The sequence below is a fragment of the Somniosus microcephalus genome, chromosome 7 (assembly GCF_052327205.1).
Source record: "Somniosus microcephalus isolate GS21.2 chromosome 7, FLI_Smic_1.0, whole genome shotgun sequence".
Lineage (NCBI taxonomy): Eukaryota > Metazoa > Chordata > Chondrichthyes > Squaliformes > Somniosidae > Somniosus > Somniosus microcephalus.
This window is the reverse complement of record NC_140993.1, coordinates 11,016,084-11,035,787: the sequence shown is the minus strand read 5'-3', so window position 1 is coordinate 11,035,787 and position 19,704 is coordinate 11,016,084. Positions and strand designations below refer to the sequence as shown.

Here is a 19,704-nt window from a genome sequence, read left to right as displayed (position 1 = left end):
CATTCTGCTAGCCTTTCTATGTCCTGTTGCAGTCAATTGGTATCATCCTCACTGTTTGCCACATCCCCAAGTTTGGTGTCATCGGCAAATTTAGAAATTCTACTCTGTATTCCAATGTTCAGGTCATTTATATATACCTTATTTCCTTTCTGTCTCTTTTTCTCTCTCTCTCTTAATCCAATCTTTCTTCCCTTCTCTTTATTTCTCGTTCTGTGCCTGATTTGACTCTAATTTACTCAATTTCCTGCTCTATCGTTCCTCTGTTTCTTTCTCAATCCTTAAATCTCACCGGTTAAGGGGATAGACTGTTGGTCCCGTCGTTCACCGAGGTCCCAGGTGAACAGCACTCGATGAACAGCACCTCATCTTCCGATTAGGCACTCTGCAGCCTTCCGGACTCAATATCGAGTTCAACAATTTCAGATCATAACCTCGGCCCCTATTTCATTTTTTCTTGTAATTTTCCACTCCTTCCCCACCCCCCCCCCCCTTTCCTTTTGTTTCTCTCTCACACCTGGCAGCTATCTCTTGCCCTGCCAGTACACTTTACACCTAATCTCAGCCTATTACCATCTCGTCTAGCTTCTAATACCTTTTATTGTCTCTTTTTTACTTCTTTTGTTTCTTTTATTCTTTTGTCCGATCGCAGCCCTGCCTCCGATTTATCTTTTCTTTCCAGTTTTGAAGAAGGGTTCGACCCGAAACGTCAACTCAAATTTCTGTCCACGGATGTTGCCTGACCTGAGTTTTTCCAGCATTTTCTGTTGTTATTTCGGATTTCCAACATCCGCAGTATTTTGCTATCGTCCCAGGTGCCCCGTTGCCCTCGCTGCTCCAGCTCGCGCTCCCAGCAAGTTACGGTGCTAAAGTATTTTGACCTGTCCGGTGCGGGAACAGGTCTTAACTCACGGGGAACGCCCCACTCCAGCAGGATCTGAGCCAAGGTTCTGTGAATCACTGCCCTGTGGGTTTCTGGGTTGCAAACACGATTCATTTTGCTTTGAAAACTCTTCTCTTTTTTTTTAGGAATGAGTTCTGAAGTTAAGGACAGAATGCTGCATGAGGCTGAGGATCAGTTGCTTCACCAGGCTCGCAATGGTGCCTTGGATGAAGTCAAACTACTGCTGGAGAGTAGGAAAGCTGGAAAAACGGCTTTCAATATTAACTGTAAAGGTACTTTCTCTTTAACCGCAACCTTATTTCTAACTTTTTTTTTGCTATTTGTGTACCAGCTTTTATTAAAATTTCAAATCGCCACCGCTGAAATGTGGAAATCATGCAATCATACAGCACAGAAGGGGGCCATTTGACCCATTGTGCCGGTGCCTATTTGAAAGAGCTCTCCAATTAGTCCCACTCCCCCCTGCTCTCTCCCCGCTGCCCAGCAAAATGTTTCCTTTTCAAGTATTTCTCCAATTCCCTTTTGAAAGTTACTATTGAATCTGCTTCCACCGCCCTTTCAGGCAGCGCATTCCAGATCACAACAACTCGCTGCGTAAAATCAATTCTCCTCACCTCCCTCTCTGGTTCTTTTGCCAATTACCTTAAATCTGTGTCCTCTGGTTACCGACCCTCCTGCCACTGGGAACACTTTCTCCCTATCTCCTCTCTCAAAATCCTACATAATTCTGAACACCTCTATCAAATCTCCTCTTAACCTTCCCTGCTCCAAGGAGAACAACCCCAGCTTCTCCAGTCTCTCCACATAGAATCATAGAATGGTTACAGCACAGAAGGGGGCCATTCGGCCCATCTAGTCTGTGCCGGCTCCCTGCAAGAGCACGTCCACTAGTCCCACTCCCTCGCCCTTTCCCCGTAGCCCTGCAAATTTTTTCCCTTCAGGTACTTATCCAATTCCCTTTTGAAAGCCACGATTGAGTCTGCCTCCACCACCCTCTCAGGCAGTGCATTCCAGATCATAACCACTCGCTGCGTAAAAAAGTTTTTCCTCATGTCGCCTTTGGTTCTTCTGCAATACCTTAAATCTGTGTCCTCTGATTCTCGACCCTTCCGCCAATGGGAACAGTTTCTCTCGATCTACTCTGTCCAGACCCCTCATGATTTTGAACACCTCTATCAAATCTCCTCTCAACCTTCTCTGCTCCAAGGAGAACAACCCCAGCTTCTCCAGTCTATCCACGTAACTGAAGTCCCTCATCCCTGGAATCATTCTCGTAAATCTTTTCTGCACCCTCTCTAAGGCCTTCACATCCTTCCTAAAGTGTGGTGTCCAGAATTGGACACAGTACTCCGGCTGAGGCCAGTGTTTTATACAGGTTCATCATAACTTCCTTGCTGTTGTGTTCTATGCCTCTATTTATGAAGCCCAGGATCCCGTATGCTTTTTTAACCGCTTTCTCAACCTGCCCTGCCACCTTCAATGATTTGTGCACACATACACCCCCAGGTCTCTCTGTTCATGCACCCCCTTTAGGATTGTACCCTTTAGTTTATATTGCCTCTCCTCATTCTTCCTACCAAAATGTATCACTTGGCACTTTTCTGTGTTAAATTTCATCTGCCATGTGTCCGCCCATTCCACCAGCCTGTTTATATCCTTTTGAATCTAAACAGAGGAAACTACAAGGGTATGAGGGACAAGTTGGCCATGGTAGATTGGGAGACTACACTAAAAGGTATGAAGGTGGACATACAATGGCTAACATTCAAGGAAATAATGCATAATTTGCAATAAACATATATTCCTCTAGGGCATAAAAACCCAAAAGGAAAAGTGATCCAACCATGACTAACAAAAGAAATTAAAGCTAGTATTGAGTCAAAGGAGGAAGCTTATAAAGTTGCCAGAAAATGCGGTCAGCCTGAGGATTGGGATCATTTTAGAAATCAGCAAAGGGGGACCAAGAAATTGATAAAGGGAAAATGGAATATGAGCACAAACTAGCAAGATATAAAAATGGATTGTAAAAGCTTCTATAGGTATGTGAAAAGGAAAAGACTGGCGAAGGTAAATGTAGGTCCTTTACAGTCAGAGACGGGAGAATTTATAATGGGGAATGAGGAAATGGCAGAGAAATTAAATAAATACTTTGTTTCTGTCTTCACGGAGGAAGACACAAAAAACCTCCCAGAAATACGAGAAAACCAAGGGTGTTACGAGAATGAGGAACTTAAAGAAATTATTATTAGTAAAAAAACAGTACTAGCAAAATTAATGGGACTAAAAGTCGATAAATCCCAAGGACCGGATGACCTACATCCTAGGGTTTTGAAAGAGGTGGACATTGGAATAGTGGACGCATTAGGTGTCATCTTCCAAAATTCTATAGATTCTGGAATGGTTCCTGCAGATTGGAGGATAGCAAATGTAACCCCGCTATTTAAGAAAGGAGGGAGAGAGAAAACGGGGAACTACAGACCTGTTAGCCTCACATCAGTAGTTGGGAAAATGCTGGAATCTATTATAAAGGATGCAATAACTGGGTACTTAGAACTAATAGTAAGATTGGGCAGAGTCAACATGGATTTATGAAAGGGAAATCCTGTTTGACAAACCTATTGGAGTTCTTTGAGGATGTAACTAGTGGAGTAGACAAAGGGGAGCCGGTAGATGTGGTGTATCTGGATTTTCAGAAGGCCTTTGATAAGGTCCCACACAAGAGGTTGGTGAACAAAATTAGGACACATGGAATTGGGGGCAATATACTAGCATGGATTGAGAATTGGTTAACAGACAGAAAACAAAGACTAGGGATAAACGGGTCTTTTTCAGAATGGCAGGCTGTGACTAGTGGGGTACTGCAAGGATTGGTGCTTGGGCCCCAGCTATTCACAATCTATATCAATGATTTGGATGAGGGGACTAAATGTAACATTTCCAAATTTGCTAATGATACAAAGCTAGGTGGCAGTGTCAGTTGTGAAGAGGCTTCAAGAGGATCTCAACAGGCTCAGTGAGTGGGCGAGAACATGGCAGATGGAATATAATGTGGATAAATGTGAAGTTAGTTCTACTTTGGTAGAAAAAACAAAGGCCAGAGTATTTCCTAAATGGTGAAAGATTGGGGAATGCAGATGCTCAAAGGGACCTGGGTGTCTTTGTACATGAGTCACTGAAAGTGAATGTGCAGGTGCAGCAAGCCATTAGGAAGGCAAATGGTATGCTGGCCTTCATTACAAGAGGATTTGAGTACAGGAGTAAAGAAGTCTTACTCCAATTATATAGGGCCTTGGTGAGACCACACCTGGAGTACTGTGTACAATTTTGGTCTCCTTACCTAAGGAAGGATATACTTGCCATAGAGGGAGTGCAACAAAGGTTCACGAGACTGATTCCCGGGATGGTGGGACTGTCGTATGAGAAGAGATTGAGTAAACTAGGCCTGTATTCTCTTGAATTCAGAAGAATGAGAGGGGATCTCATTGAAGCATACAAAATTATTACAGGGCTGATAGGGTGGATGCTGGGAGAATGTTCCCCTTGGCTGTGGAGTCTAGAACCAGGGGCCACAGCCTCAGGATAAAGGGTAGGCCATTCAGGACTGAGATGAGCAGAAATTTCTTCACACAGAGGGTGGTGAATCTTTGGAATTCTCTACCCCAGAGGACTGTGGAGGTTCAGTCATTGGGTATATTCAAAACAGAAGTCGATAGATTTCTGACTAGTAAGGGCATCAAGGGATATGGCGATAGGGCCGGTGAATGGAGTTGAGGCAGAAGATCAGCCATGATCTCATTGAATGGCGGAGCAGGCTCGAAGGGCCAAATGTAACCCCGCTATTTAAGAAAGGAGGGAGAGAGAAAATGGGGAACTACAGGCCTGTAGTATTCCTGCTCCTATTTCTTATGTTCTTATGAAGCCTATGACTATCCTCCTCACTGTTCACTATACTTCCAAGTTTTGTTTCATCTGCAAATTTTGAAATTGTGCCCTGTACATCCAAGTCATTAATATATATCAAGAAAAGCAGTGGTCCTAGAACCGACCCCTGGGGCACTGTATACGTTCCTCCAGTCGGAAAAATAACCATTCACCACTACTGTTTCCTGTTACTTAGCCAATTCCGTATCCATGCTGCCACTGTCCCTTTTATTCCATGGACTTCAACTTTGCACACATAACTGGAGTCCCTCAAGGAAAAAAATCAGTATGCAGAGACACACACGTTGAAATGTGCATTGATGTGGGGAACTTTTAGATGAGGTGGTTGGAGGGGTGGTCACCATGGTCTACACTTTCTCACCACTCTGGTAGTTGGGTCAGTGAAGAAATATAGGAGCAGGAGGAGGCCATTCAGCCCCTTGAGCCTGTTCCGCCATTCAGTGAGATTATGTCTGATCTGTTTCTTAACTCTATCTACCCGCCTTGGTTCCGTAACCCTTAACACCCTTACCCAACAAAAATCGATCAATCTCGTGTTTGAAATTTTGAATTGACCCTCAGCCTCAGCAGCTTTTTGGGGGAGAGAGTTCCAGATTTCCACTACCCTTTGTGTGAAGAAGTGCTTCCTGACATCACCCCTGAATGGCCTGGCTCTAATTTTAAGTTTATGCCCCCTTGTTCTGGACTCCCTCACCAGAGGAAATAGTTTCTCTTGATCTACCCTGGCAAATCCTTTAATCACCTTAAACATCTCAATTAGATCGCCCCTTAATCTTCTACACTTGGGGGAAGTCTGTGTAACCTGTCCTCATAATTTAACCCTCCATGCCCCGGTATCATTCTGGTGAATCTGCTCCCCCTCCAAGGCCAATATATGCGGGGCCCAGAACTGAACGCAGTGCTCTAAATGGGATCTAACCAGGGTACCTGGAAGCGGTCTGGGAGAAAGCCACTTTGTTGTTTTCTTCACAGTTGATGTATGATTGTGGGGTGACCTTATCGAGGTCTTCAAGATTATGAAAGGGTTTGCTAGGGTAGACGTAGAGAAGATGATTCCACTTGTGGCCGAGACCAGAACTAGGAGCCATAAATATAAGGTAGTCACTAATAAATCCAATAGGGAATTCAGGAGAAACTTCTTTACCCAGAGAGTGGTGAGAATGTGGAACTCGCTGCCACAGGGAGTGGTTGAGGTGAATCGTGCGGATGCATTCAAGGGGAAGCTAGATAAACACATGAGGGAGAAAGGAATAGAAGGATATGTTGAAGGGGTGAGATGAAGACGGGTGGGAGGAGGCTCATGTGGAACATAAACGCTGGTATGGACCAATTGGGCCGAATGGCCTGTTTCTATGCTGTAAAGTCGATGTAATGACCTGGGAAGACTGACTGGGAGAAAAATATTGTGAGTCATAAGAACATAACAAATAGGAGCTGGAGTCGGCCATTTGGTCCTTCGAGCCTGTTCCACCATTCATCAAGATCATGGCTGATCTTCTACCTCAACTCCACTTCCTGCACTATCCCCATATCCCTTAATTCCCAAAAATCTGTCGATCTCAGCCTTGAATATACTCAACGACTGAGCCTCCACAGCCCTCTGAGGTAGAGAATTCCAAAGATTCACCACCCTCTGAGTGAAGAAATTTCTCCTCATCTCAGTCCTAAATGGCCGACCCCTTATCCTGAGACTGTGACCCCTGGTTCTAGACTCCCCAGCCAGGGGAAACATCCTCCCTGCATCTACCCTGTCAAGCCTTGTAAGAATTTTATATGTTTCAATGAGATCACCTCTCATTCTTCTAAACTCTAGAGAATATAGGCCTAGTCTACTCAATCTCTCCTCATAGGACAATCCCCCCATCCCAGGAACCAGTCTGGTGAACCTTCGTTGCACTCCCTCTATGGCAAGTATATCCTTCCTTAGGTAAGGAGACCAAAACTGTACACAATACTCCAGGTGTGGTCTTACCAGGGCCCTATATAATTGCAGTAAGACGTCTTTACTCTTATACTCAAATCCTCTTGTAATAAAGGCCAACATACCATTTGCTTTCCTAATTGCTTGCTGTACCTGCATGTTAAACATAGAAACATAGAAGATAGGAGCAGGAGTAGGCCATTCGGCCCTTCGAGCCTGCTCCGCCATTCAACGAGATCATGGCTGATCATCCAAACCCTAACACCCGGTCCCTACACCGACAGCCATCCCACACAAGCTCTATCCCCGCAACCCCACGTATTTAATCCCCCCTAACACTAAGGGTCAATTTTTATCATGGCCAATCAACCTAACCCGCACATCTTTGGACTGTGGGAGGAAACCGGAGCACCCGGAGGAAACCCACGCAAACACGGGGAGAATGTGCAAACTCCACACAGACAGTCACCCAAGGCCGGATTTGAACCCAGGTCCCTGGCGCTGTGAGGCAACAGTGCTAACCACTATGCCACCGTGCTGCCCTTTCAGCGATTCGTGTACGAGGACACCCAGGTCCGCCTGAATGCAAACATTTCCCATTTCTCTCGCCATTCAAAAAATATTCTGCTTTTTTGTTTTTCCAAGTGGATAATTTCACGCCTTTCTAATTGCCTTTAAATCACTTCTAGCTAGGAGGTGTCTTCGGAGTGAATGATTATTTCCAATTTGTTCTGTTTTAGGCCGGAGCAAGTCTAACTTTGGATGGGCCCCTCTACATCTAGCCTGTTACTTTGGACATAAAGATGTAGTGGAGGAATTATTAACGGTAAGTTTTGATTTTTTAGATGTTGTGCAGTGAGTGATTAATTTGGAAATTCCATATCCAGAATTGCCATAGATGGCAACAAATGTAGTCTTGTTCCAGACGAGGGTTGTGTTAATCTTTTGTGACTGAAATGTGCAGGAGTAGTTGAGGTGTGTGTGCCTCTGCACACTGAACTGTTTCTTTGTATCTGCTTCTTGATCGCTTACTACCTAGATTGTTTTTTATTTGTTCATGGGATGTGGGCGTTGCTGGCAAGGCCGGCATTTATTGCCCATCTCTAGTTGCCCCTTGAGAAGGTGGTGGTGAGCCGCCGCCTTGAACCGCTGCAGTCTGTGTGGTGAAGGTGCTCCCACAGTGCTGTTAGGGAGGGAGTTCCAGGATTTTGACCCAGCGACGATGAAGGAACGGCCGATATACTTCCAAGTCAGGATGGTGTGTGACTTGGAGGGGAACTTGGAGGTGGTGGTGTTCCCATGCGCCTGCTGCCCTTGTCCTTCTAGGTGGAAGAAGTCGTGGGTTTGGGAGGTGCTGCCGAAGAAGCCTTGGCGAGTTGCTGCAGTGCATCTTATAGATGGTCCACACTGCAGACACGGTACGCCGGTGGTGGAGGGAGTGGATGTTTAAGGTGGTCAGTGGGGTGCCAATCAAGTGAGCTGCTTTGTCTTGAATAGTGTCGAGCTTCTTGAGTGTTGTTGGAGCTGCACTCATCCACTCATTCCATCACACTCCTGACTTGTGCCTTGTAGATGGTGGAAAGGCTTTGGGGAGTCACGAGGTGAGACACTCGCCGCAGAATACCCAGCCTCTGACCTACTCTTGTTGCCACAGTACTTATGTCGCCAGTCCAGTAAAGTTTCTGGTCAATGGTGACCCCCCAGGATGTTGATGGTGCAGGATTCAGCAATGGTAATACAGTTGAATGTCAAGGGGCGGTGGTTAGACTCTTGCTTGTTGGAGATAGTCATTGCCTGGCAATTGTGTGGCGTGAATGTTACAAATAACAACAACTTGTATTTATATAGCGCTTTTGACATAGTAAAACATCCCAAGGTGCTGCACATGAGTATTATAAGACAAAAAATTTGACACCGATCCACATAAGGATAAATTAGGGCAGGTGACCAAAAGCTTGGTCAAAGAGGTACATTCTAAGGAGCGTCTTAAAGGAGGAAAGAGAGGTAGCGAGGTGGGGAAATTTAGGCAGGGAATTCCAGAGCTTAGGGCCTAGGCAACAGAAGGCACGGCCACCAAGGGTTGAGCAATTATAATCAGGGATGCTCGAGGGCAGAATTAGAGGAGCGCAGATATCTCGGGGGCTTGTGAGGCTGAAGGAGATTACAGAGATAGGGAGGGGCGAGGCCATGGAGGGATTTGAAAACAATGATGAGAATTTTGAAATCAAGGCGCTGCTTAACCGGGAGCCACTGTAGGTCAGCGAGCACAGGGGGTGATGGGCGAACGGGACTTGGTGCGAGTTAGGACACAGGCAGCCGAGTTTTGGATGACCTCAAGTTTACATAGGGTGGAATGTGGGAGGCCGGCCAGGAGTGCGTTGGAATAGTCAAGTCTAGAGGTAACAAAGGCATGGATGAGGGTTTCAGCAGCGGATGAGCTGAGGCAAGGGCGGAGACGGGCGATGTTACGGAGGTGGAAGTAGGCGGTCTTTGTTATGCTGTGGATATGTGGTCGGAAGCTCATTTCAGGGTCAAATATGACACCAAGGTTGCGAACAGTGTGGTTCAGCCTCAGACAGATGTTAGGGAGAGGGATGGAGTCAGTGGCTAGGGAACGGAGTTTGTGGTGGGGACTGAAAACAATGGCTTCGGTCTTCCCAATATTTAATTGGAGAAAATTTTTGCTCATCCAGAACTGGTTATCGGACAAGCAGACTGAAAATTTAGAGACCGTGGAGGGGTCGAGAGAAGTGGTAGTGAGGTAGAGCTGAGTGTCGTCAGCGTACATGTGGAAACTGACGCTGTGTTTTCGGATGATGTCGCCGAAGGGCAGCATGTAGATGAAAAATAGGAGGGGGCCAAGGATAGATCCTTGGGGGACACCAGAGGTAACAATGCGGGAGTGGGAAGAGAAGCTGTTGCAGGTGATTCTCTGGTTATGATTAGATAGATAAGAATGGAACCAGGCGAGTGCAGTCCCTCCCAGCTGGACGACGGTGGAGAGGCATTGGAGAAGGATGGAGTTGTCAACCGTGTCAAAGACTGCAGGCAGGTCAAGAAGGACGAGGAGGGATAGTTTATCTTTGTCACAGTCACAAAGGATGTCATTTGTGACTTTGATGAGAGCCGTATCGGTCCTGTGGCAAACGTTGCACTAAAACTGTGGCTCAAGTATCGTGAAGCATTTTGAGATGCTTGTTAACTAAATACAATAATCTGGGTAATTGTAATTGACACAGCGAAAATGAATGTTTACAAGTGAACTTTAATCATGGGAACAGGAGGAGGCATCCAGCCTCTCCAGTCTGTTCCGCCATTCTATTAGATTAGGCATCCCTGATTATAATCGCTCAACCATTGGTGACCGTACCTTCTGTTGCCTGGGCCTTAAGCTCTGGAATTCCCTCCCTAAACCTCTCCGCCTCGCTTCCCTCCTTTAAGATGCTCCTTAAAACCTACCTCTTTAACCAAGCTTTTGGTCACCTGCCCTAATTTCTCCTTATGTGGCTCGGTGTCAAGTTTTTTGTCTTCATACTCTTGTGTAGCGCCTTGGGACGTTTTACTACATTATAGGTGCTATATAAACACAAGTTGTTGTTGTCGAAAGTGGAGTTGAGATTGAAGATCAGCCATGATCTCATTGAATGGCGGAGCAGGCTCGAGGGGCCGTATGGCCGACTCCTGCTCCTAATTCTTATGTTCTTAGATCATAGCTGATCTGTATCTTAACTCCATCTACCCGCCTTGGTTCCATAACCCTTGATAGCCTTGTTTAGCAAAAATCTATCAATCTCAGTTTTGACATTTTCAATTGACCCCCAGCCTCAACAGCTTTTCGGGGGGAGAGTTTTCCAGATTTTCACTACCCTTTGTGTGAAGAAGTGCTTCCTGACATCACCTCTGAACGGCCTGGCTCTAATTTTAAAGTCACACCGCCTTGTTCTGGACTCCATCCCCTACCAGTGGGAATAGGGTAGATAGAGAAAAACTATCGTGTAATATGAGAGACACTGGCACACTGAAGTAAACTTGTTTTGTGGGTCCTTTGCCCTTTGATCAAGAAACAATCTGGGAAATCCCTCGCTGACCCTCCTCAGCGAGCGAAACTAGTCCAGGAGCTCACTCTGGCCCTGAATTCCCTGCAGTACCTACCTGCTGTAAGAGGTGATCGCCGACCCAACCAGAAACAGGTCCAGCTCTCGCTTGAAGGAACTCAGCGAATCAGCATCCACCACACGAGATGGCAGCCTGTTCCAGAGGTCCAATATTCTCCGGGAAAAGAACCACCTCCTGACATCTAACCTGGATCTGACCTTGTGCCATGTAAATCTTTAGAATTAGAAAACTTCTTACAAAGTGTCAAAACATTTCACTTGCCCGTTACTTGCGAAACATTTATGGGGTGGAGTTTCCGCTTCGGGGGCGATCGGCAAAACTTGGTTTCCCGAAGTGAAGTTACGGTCGAAGATTCTGCTCAAACTCATTTGCATAATCGCAAACGTAAAATTTTCCATGAACCAGCGCAGTTGGGCAGCGTAACGCAACGTAATCGTTTCTTTTTCATTATTTTGCATTAAAAACATAAGAATTAGGAGCAGGAGTCGGCCATTCGGCCCCTCGAGCCTGCTCCGCCATTCAATAAGATCATGGCTGATCCGATTTTGGCCTCGATTCCACTTTCCCGCCCGATCCCCATAACCCTCGACTCCCCTGTAGCTCTCAATTCTGTCTATCTCAGTATTCCTTGATGTGTTTAAGAGCTGCAATTGGGTTCATCGTCAAAAATAAGCATTTTTAATCAGCGTCGCGTCCACCACCTGTGAGTATCCCGATTTTTAAAACCACTGAAAATGACTTTAAAAAGAAAACTATACTGAATCATTGAATAGTGTCATTGGCGTACGTTAAGTCAGTTTCTTAGTAAATTAAATGGCCCTGAATTTCCGACCCCCCATGGGTGCGTACAAGGTAGGGGCTGCGAAGCGCAGGCGCTGAAACCCGGAACTTGCGATCTGTCAAACATCCTCTCGTCAGATCCTCCACAGGAGAAGGGTCTCCGCGGGTGGAGAGTTGCGCTATCTGCCCAACCTCTGCCCGCTGAAAGGCCGTGGAATTCTTACGCTGGGTAAACGCAGGAGTAAGGTTTGCTTTTACCAGCATAAGAGTTTAAAAAAAAAAAAAACAGGAAAAATAAGATTTTATCACTCACTTTTATAAATTAAAAACCCTGTCCAATAAGGTAAGGTTATATTAAGCCCCGTTAAAACATATTGGCTCAGAAATTTGGGTCGGGGGCTTCCCGCGGGTGTAAGCCCCCGACCTGCACTTACCTTGCGCGCCGGCCGTTGAGCTGTGGGCCCGCGTGGGATTCTGATCCTGGGCCTGCTCCAACTGCCGGTGCGCAGTGCTTGCGTATCCCAGGGGTGCAGTTAGTTCGATGCATCCCCTGGGATCACGTGGGCCATGGGGAGCCAATCGGAGCAGGGAATGCTCCATTCATAAGTTTGACAGGAAGTGCTGTCAAACTTAGAAATACTACGAGCCCCAAAACATCACTAAATCTTCAAATAAATTTTTAAAAAACCATCACATTTTTAAATAAACTATAAATTACATGAAATAACTATTTTAAACAATAATTAAAATTTTTGAAAAATAATTTTATTTTCTAATGGGGCTAAAAATAAACTTACCTTTCTTTAAAGTATTTAAAAATAATAAACCTGTGGGAAAAAATGTTTTAATTTTAATTCATTCACCACTTACCTTGTAAAAAGCAGGCCTTACGCCTGCTTTTTAAATATGTAAATTCTGGAGACTTACCCTCCCGGGAAAACCTGCAAAAAAAAAAAAGTAAGTTCGATGCGCACGCGTTGCCTCTCCTGCGCACGCGTTCGAACTCTGAACCCCTTCGTTCAGGGGAACGGAAGTGCCGGTTTCCCGCGCATGCGCAGTGCATGCAGGAAACCGGCACTTCCATTCGGTCTACGGGTGAGTACCCCGTGCGTACTCGCCCGTGGAGACCCGAATTTCTGGGCCATTAATATTGAAAGAAAATTCAAAAAATTAAATTTTTGTTTTAACATTTAATTAAATGCCAATTTAGTTAATTTTATATATGTTAATGGTTTTTATTTATTTCAGTGTGTTGGTGCATTTTTCCAGTCATCCCCATTCATACTTTTGACAGTTCTGTGCGTACGGAACCATCGAAAGTATGAAGGGGGATTCCCTTCTTCCATTGGTTGAGCTGGCCCACGTGATCCCAGGGGCCCTTGCGAACCGCCTGGGCCTCTGTGCATTTCCAAGAGGAAAGGCCCCGGAGCACGAGCCTCGGGACCTACGGAACCAGCAGGTAGGGTCATAGAATTTTTTTCCCCGATCAGAGGCATCCGCCCGCAGGAAGCCTCCGATCGGAAATTCAGGGCCATAATACCTTTTCAACATTTAAAAGCTTTTAAAACCCGCCGACTAGTGTCTGTGTGCTTGAAAGAAATTTTTAAAAGAGCTTAATTTGAAGAGCCGCCTCGAACGGCCGCAGTTCGCGGAAATGCGCCGCGCCCGTTAATTCGATCTGGGGGGGGGGGGGGGGGGGGGCGTGGCCAGTTTTGTGGGCAGGACCGGCTCCCAGCGCAATGGTTTTATTTAAACCAGCGTTAAAGATGGCGGAATCTCGATTTGCGCTCGCGTCACTTGCGTTTTAAAACTCCTCGACCTTTTGAGCTGGCTTGGCTGATTTCAGGCAAATTGAACCGATAAAACCAACGCGAAAACACCGGCGTTGTTTTAGGTTCTAATAAACTATAAAACATTTCTCCAAATTGATACAGTTACCGCTTAAATAGCAAGACATAAAATAGCCGGCAAGGAATCCAATAGGGAATTCAGCAGAAAGTTTAGAGTGAGAAAGTTGGGAATCAGCCTGGAGAGTCGCAAACTTTTAGTTACAAACATTTCTGAATTCAATGGTAGGAGGCTCGAAGCGGGAAAATCGCTTTTTTTTTTAAAGAAATTAAGAACTGGATAAAAAAGCGAGGTGCAGTTGTTGAAAGAATTAAAATACCTTTTCTTTATCATTTTGTTTCTTTAAAAATCTAGATGAGGAGACGCTCGTCCACAATACAGAAGTCAGATTTTTAGTACCACAGATTTTTAGTACCAGTGCTTGCAATGTTCTATACACTTGTAACTCTTTACCCAGTGACTGGTGAGAATGTGGAACTCGCTACCACAGGGAGTGGTTGAGGCGAATAGTATAGATGCATTTAAGGGGAAGCTGGATAAACACACGAGGGAGAAAGGAATAGAAGGATATGCTGATGGGGTGAGATGGAGAGGGGTGGGAGGAGGCTCGTGTGGAGCATAAACACCGGCACGGACCAGTTTCTGTGCTGTATATTCAATGTAAATATACACCGATTGTGTCAATGACGACTACAGTGACAAAAAACAGCATCGCAACTCAGTATTTGTAATCATGATCACGAATCTTGTAGCGAATCCACGGATTATTTAATGGTCATTTTGTTACTGATAGGCTGACGCAGATGTGAATGTGGCCAATGACATTGGGGATACCCCACTCCATCGTGCAGCCTTCACAGGAAGAAAGGTGAGGAAGATGTTTTTTTTGAAGTAGTGAATGTGGAACCTTTTAAAGTGGCTCAAAGTATCAATAATTTTGTTCAATAGCTGGCAGTTTCTATGAGCTATATTTGGAATTGTTATTTGCAGTCACCTGTCACCCTCTCTGCTCACTGACCTACTTTGGCTTCCGGTCCAGCAACGCCTCGATTTTTAAAATTCTCACTCTTGCTTCCAAATCCCTCCATGGGCTCTCTTTCCTCCCCCCCTCCCTATCTCTGTAACCTCCTCCAGCCCTACAACACTCCAAGATCTCTGCACTCCTTCAATTCTGGCCTCTTAAGCATCCCTGATTTTAATCGCTCCGCCATTGGTGGCCGTGCCTTCAGCTGCCTGGGCCCCGAGCTCTGGAATTCCCTCCCTAAACCTCTCCGCGCCTCTCTCCTCCTTTTAAGACGCCCCTTAAAACCTCCCTCTTTGACCAAGCTTCTGGTCACCTGTCCAAACATCTCCTTATGGGACTCGGTGTCAAATTTTGTTTGATAATCGCTCCTGTGAATCACCTCGGGGACGTTTTACTACGTTAAAGGCGCTATATAAATACAGGTTGTCGTTGATAGCTGTTTCAAAGGGCCGACACAGGCATGATGGGCCGAATGGCCTCCTTCTGTGCTGTAAGGTTCTATGAGGTTCTGAGCTACATGCCACAATGATCTTGGGCCCGTGCTGTATTTGCTCTGAGGATTGTTCTGTTTTACAGGAACTAGTCATGCTGTTGCTGCAGTATGATGCTGATGCTGCCATTATCAATGGAGATGGACAAACACCAAGAGCGGTCACTCAAGATAAAGAAATCCGATGCATGCTTGAAGGTAAGAAAGAACTTCCATTTCTGCAGCGCCTTCCACCAACTTGGGACGTGCCAAAGCGTTTTGTAGTCAATGAAGTACTTTTTGAACTGTTGTAATGTAGGAAAAGCAGCAGCCAATTTGCGCACAGCAAGCTCCCACCAACAGCAATGTGATAATGACCAGATCATCTGTATTTTAGTGAACTTGGTTGAGAAATAAATATTGGCCCCAGAACAGCGGAGAGAACTACCCTGCTCTTCAAAATTACTGCCCCTCCGACAGTGCGGCGCTCCCTCAGGACTGCCCCTCCGACAGTGCGTTGCTCCCTCGGCTCTGCCCCTCCGACAGTGCGGCGCTCCTTCGGCACTGCCCCCTCCGACACTGCGGCGCTCCCTCGGCACTGCCCCCTCCGACAGCGCGGCGCTCCCTCGGCACTGCCCCCTCCGACAGCGCGGCGCTCCCTCGGCACTGCCCCCTCCGACAGCGCGGCGCTCCCCCGGCACTGCCCCCTCCGACAGCGCGGCGCTCCCTCGGCACTGCCCCCTCCGACAGCGCGGCGCTCCCTCGGCACTGCCCCCTCCGACAGCGCGGCGCTCCCTCGGCACTGCCCCCTCCGACAGCGCGGCGCTCCCTCGGCACTGCCCCCTCCGACAGCGCGGCGCTCCCTCGGCACTGCCCCCTCCGACAGCGCGGCGCTCCCTCGGCACTGCCCCCTCCGACAGCGCGGCGCTCCCTCGGCACTGCCCCCTCCGACAGCGCGGCGCTCCCTCGGCACTGCCCCCTCCGACAGCGCGGCGCTCCCTCGGCACTGCCCCCTCCGACAGCGCGGCGCTCCCTCGGCACTGCCCCCTCCGGCAGCGCGGCGCTCCCTCGGCACTGCCCCCTCCGGCAGCGCGGCGCTCCCTCGGCACTGCCCCCTCCGGCAGCGCGGCGCTCCCTCGGCACTGCCCCCTCCGGCAGCGCGGCGCTCCCTCGGCACTGCCCCCTCCGGCAGCGCGGCGCTCCCTCGGCACTGCCCCCTCCGGCAGCGCGGCGCTCCCTCGGCACTGCCCCCTCCGGCAGCGCGGCGCTCCCTCGGCACTGCCCCCTCCGGCAGCGCGGCGCTCCCTCGGCACTGCCCCCTCCGGCAGCGCGGCGCTCCCTCGGCACTGCCCCCTCCGGCAGCGCGGCGCTCCCTCGGCACTGCCCCCTCCGGCAGCGCGGCGCTCCCTCGGCACTGCCCCCTCCGGCAGCGCGGCGCTCCCTCGGCACTGCCCCCTCCGGCAGCGCGGCGCTCCCTCGGCACTGCCCCCTCCGGCAGCGCGGCGCTCCCTCGGCACTGCCCCCTCCGGCAGCGCGGCGCTCCCTCGGCACTGCCCCCTCCGACAGCGCGGCGCTCCCTCGGCACTGCCCCCTCCGACAGCGCGGCGCTCCCTCGGCACTGCCCCCTCCGACAGCGCGGCGCTCCCCCGGCACTGCCCCCTCCGACAGCGCGGCGCTCCCCCGGCACTGCCCCCTCCGACAGCGCGGCGCTCCCCCGGCACTGCCCCCTCCGACAGCGCGGCGCTCCCCCGGCACTGCCCCCTCCGACAGCGCGGCGCTCCCCCGGCACTGCCCCCTCCGACAGCGCGGCGCTCCCCCGGCACTGCCCCCTCCGACAGCGCGGCGCTCCCCCGGCACTGCCCCCTCCGACAGCGCGGCGCTCCCCCGGCACTGCCCCCTCCGACAGCGCGGCGCTCCCTCAATGTTGCACTGGGAGTGTCAGCCTAGAACTTTGTGCTGAAGTCTCTGGAGCGGGACTTGAACCCACGACCTTCTGACTCGGAGGCGAGGGTGCTGCCCACTGAGCCACGGCTGACTCACGGAAGATATTTCTGCCCAAGTTGTTTACTGCTATGCTACCCTTAATTCCTCTTGAGAAGCAACTGCATGAATGCTTGGTTATGGAAGGGATTTAAGGTTATCAGGTCCCAGACACTGTTAACTATGTATGGAGAACTATTTGGTCTGTTTCCTATGCTGTAAATTCTGTGTCTTTCTCTTGTAAAAATAGCTGCTGAAATGACACAACAGAGGAAGTTGGAAGAGCTGCTGCTGACTGCTGCCCGGGAAGGCGATACATCAGGAATAACTGCTTTGGTGAGCGCCATCTGATTAACTTTATCATAAACGACGACAAGGATGATTTGACTTTTTCATAGATTGGTAAAATTCCTTTTGTTCGCAAATCCCGAGTATTTAAAAAAAAAAAAATTAGAATCATACAGCACAGAAGGAGTGCTAACATTTAAGGAACGAATGCATGAACTGCAACAGTTATACATTCCTTTTTGGCGCAAAAACACAAAAGGAAAAGCGGCCCAACCATGGCTAACAAAAGAAATTAAGGATAGTATTGGATCCAAAGAGGAGTCATACAAAGTTGTTAGAAAAAGTAGCAAGCCTGAGGATTGGGAGCAGTTTAGATTTCAGCAAAAAAGGACCAAGAGATTGATTAAGAGGGGAAAAATAGAGTATGAGAGTAAACTTGCAAAGAACATAAAAGCGGACTGTAAAAGCTTCTACAAGTATGTAAAAAGAAAAAGATTAGTGAAGACAAATGTCCCTTACAGTCAGAAACGGGAGAATTTATAATGGGGAACAAGGAAATGGCAGGGCCATTAAACAAATACTTTGGTTCTGTCTTCACGGAAGGGGACACAGATAACTTCCCAGAAATGCGAGGGAACCAAGGGTCTAGTGAGAAGGAGGAATTAAAGGAAATTAGTATCAGTAAAAAAAAATAGTGCTGGAGAAATTAATGGGACTGAAAGCCGATAAATCCCCAGGCCCGATAATCTGCATCCCAGAGTACTAAAAGAGGTAGCCATGGAAATAGTGGATGCATTGGTTGTCATCTTCCAAAATTCTATAGATTATGGAACAGTTCCTGCAGATTGGAGGGCGGCAAATGTAACCCCACTATTTAAAAAAGGAGGGAGAGAGAAATCAGGGAACTACAGACCAGTTAGCCTCACATCAGTAGTAGGGAAAATGCTAGAGTCTATTATAAAGGATGTGATAACAGGACACTTAGAAAATATCAGTGGGATTAGACAAAGTCAACATGGATTTATGAAAGGGAAATCGTGTTTGACAAATCTACTGGAGTTTTTTGAGGATATAACTGGTAGAATAGATAACGGAGAACCAGTGGATGTGGTGTATTTGGAATTTCAGAAGGCCTTTGATAAAGTCCCACATAAGAGGTTAGTGTGCAAAATTAAAGCACATGGGATTGGGGGTAATATACTGGTATGGATTGAAAATTGATTAACAGACAGGAAACCGAGAGTAGGAATAAATGGGTATTTTTCGAGGTGGCAGGCGGTGACTAGTGGGTTACCGCAGGGATCGGTGCTTGAGCCCCAGCTATTCACAATATATATTAATGATTTGGATGAGGGAACCAAATGTAATATTTCCAAGTTTGCTGATGACATGAAACTAGGTGGGATTGTGAGTTGTGAGGAGGATGTGAAGAGGCTTCAAGGCGATTTAGACAAGTTGAGTGAGTGGGCAAATACATGGCAGATGCAGTATAACATGGATAAATGTGAAGTTATCCACTTCGGTAGGAAAAACAGAAAGGCAGAGTATTATTTAAATGGTGATAGATTGGGAAATGTTGGATGTACAGAAGGACCTGGGTGTCCTTGTACACCAATCACTGAAAGCAAACATGCAGGTGCAGCAAGCAGTTAGGAAGGCAAATGGTATGTTGGCCTTCATTCCAGAGGATTTGAGTACAGGAGCAAGGATGTCTTACTACAGTTATACAGGGCCTTGGTGAGACCACACCTGGAGTACTGTGTGCAGTTTTGGTCTCCTTACCTAAGAAAGGATATACTTGCCATAGAGGGAGTGCAGCGAAGGTTCACCAGACTGATTCCTGGGATGGCAGGACTGTCTTATGAGGAGAGATTGGGTCGACTAGGCCTGTATTCACTAGAGTTTAGAAGAATGAGAGGGGATCTCATTGAAACGTATAAAATTCTGACAGGGCTAGACAGACTGGATGCAGGGAGGATATTTCCCCTGGCTGGGGGGGGTCTAGAAGGAGGGGTCACAGTTTCAGGATACGGGGTAGGACATTTAGGACTGAGATGAGGAGAAATTTCTTCACTGAGGGTGGTGAACCTGTGGAATTCCCTACCACAGAAGGCTGTGGAGGCCAAGTCACTGAATATGTTTAAGAAGGTGATAGATCGATTTCTAGACACAAAAGGCATCAAGGGGTATGGGGAGAGAGCGGGAATATGGTATTGAGATAGAGGATCAGCCATGACCATATTGAATGGCGGAGCAGACTCGAATGGTTGAATGGCCGACTCCTGTTCCTATTTTTCTATGTTTCTAAGGAGGCCGTTCGGCCCATTGTGTCTGTGCCGGCTCTTTGAAAGAGCACTCCAATTAGTCTCGCTCCTTCCCCCGCTCTTTCCTCATAGCCCTGCTCATTTTTCCTTTTCAAGTATTCATCTAAATCC

At 47.8% G+C, this 19,704-nt stretch overlaps 1 protein-coding gene across 5 annotated transcripts in view; it reads left to right on the top strand.

The window, feature by feature from the left end:
* The window catches only part of osbpl1a (oxysterol binding protein-like 1A), a 255,127-nt gene that overhangs the window by 11,206 nt on the left and 224,217 nt on the right, over positions 1–19,704 (top strand). For all 5 annotated transcript variants that reach the window (XM_085992230.1, XM_085992229.1, XM_085992232.1 and 2 more), the window contains exons 2-6: positions 1,027–1,173; positions 7,505–7,590; positions 14,302–14,376; positions 15,109–15,220; positions 17,232–17,317. In XM_085992230.1, coding sequence (XP_085848356.1) covers positions 1,029–1,173; positions 7,505–7,590; positions 14,302–14,376; positions 15,109–15,220; positions 17,232–17,317 — 504 coding nt within the window. In that variant the 5' untranslated portion in view covers positions 1,027–1,028. The remainder of the gene's footprint in view (positions 1–1,026; positions 1,174–7,504; positions 7,591–14,301; positions 14,377–15,108; positions 15,221–17,231; positions 17,318–19,704) is intronic.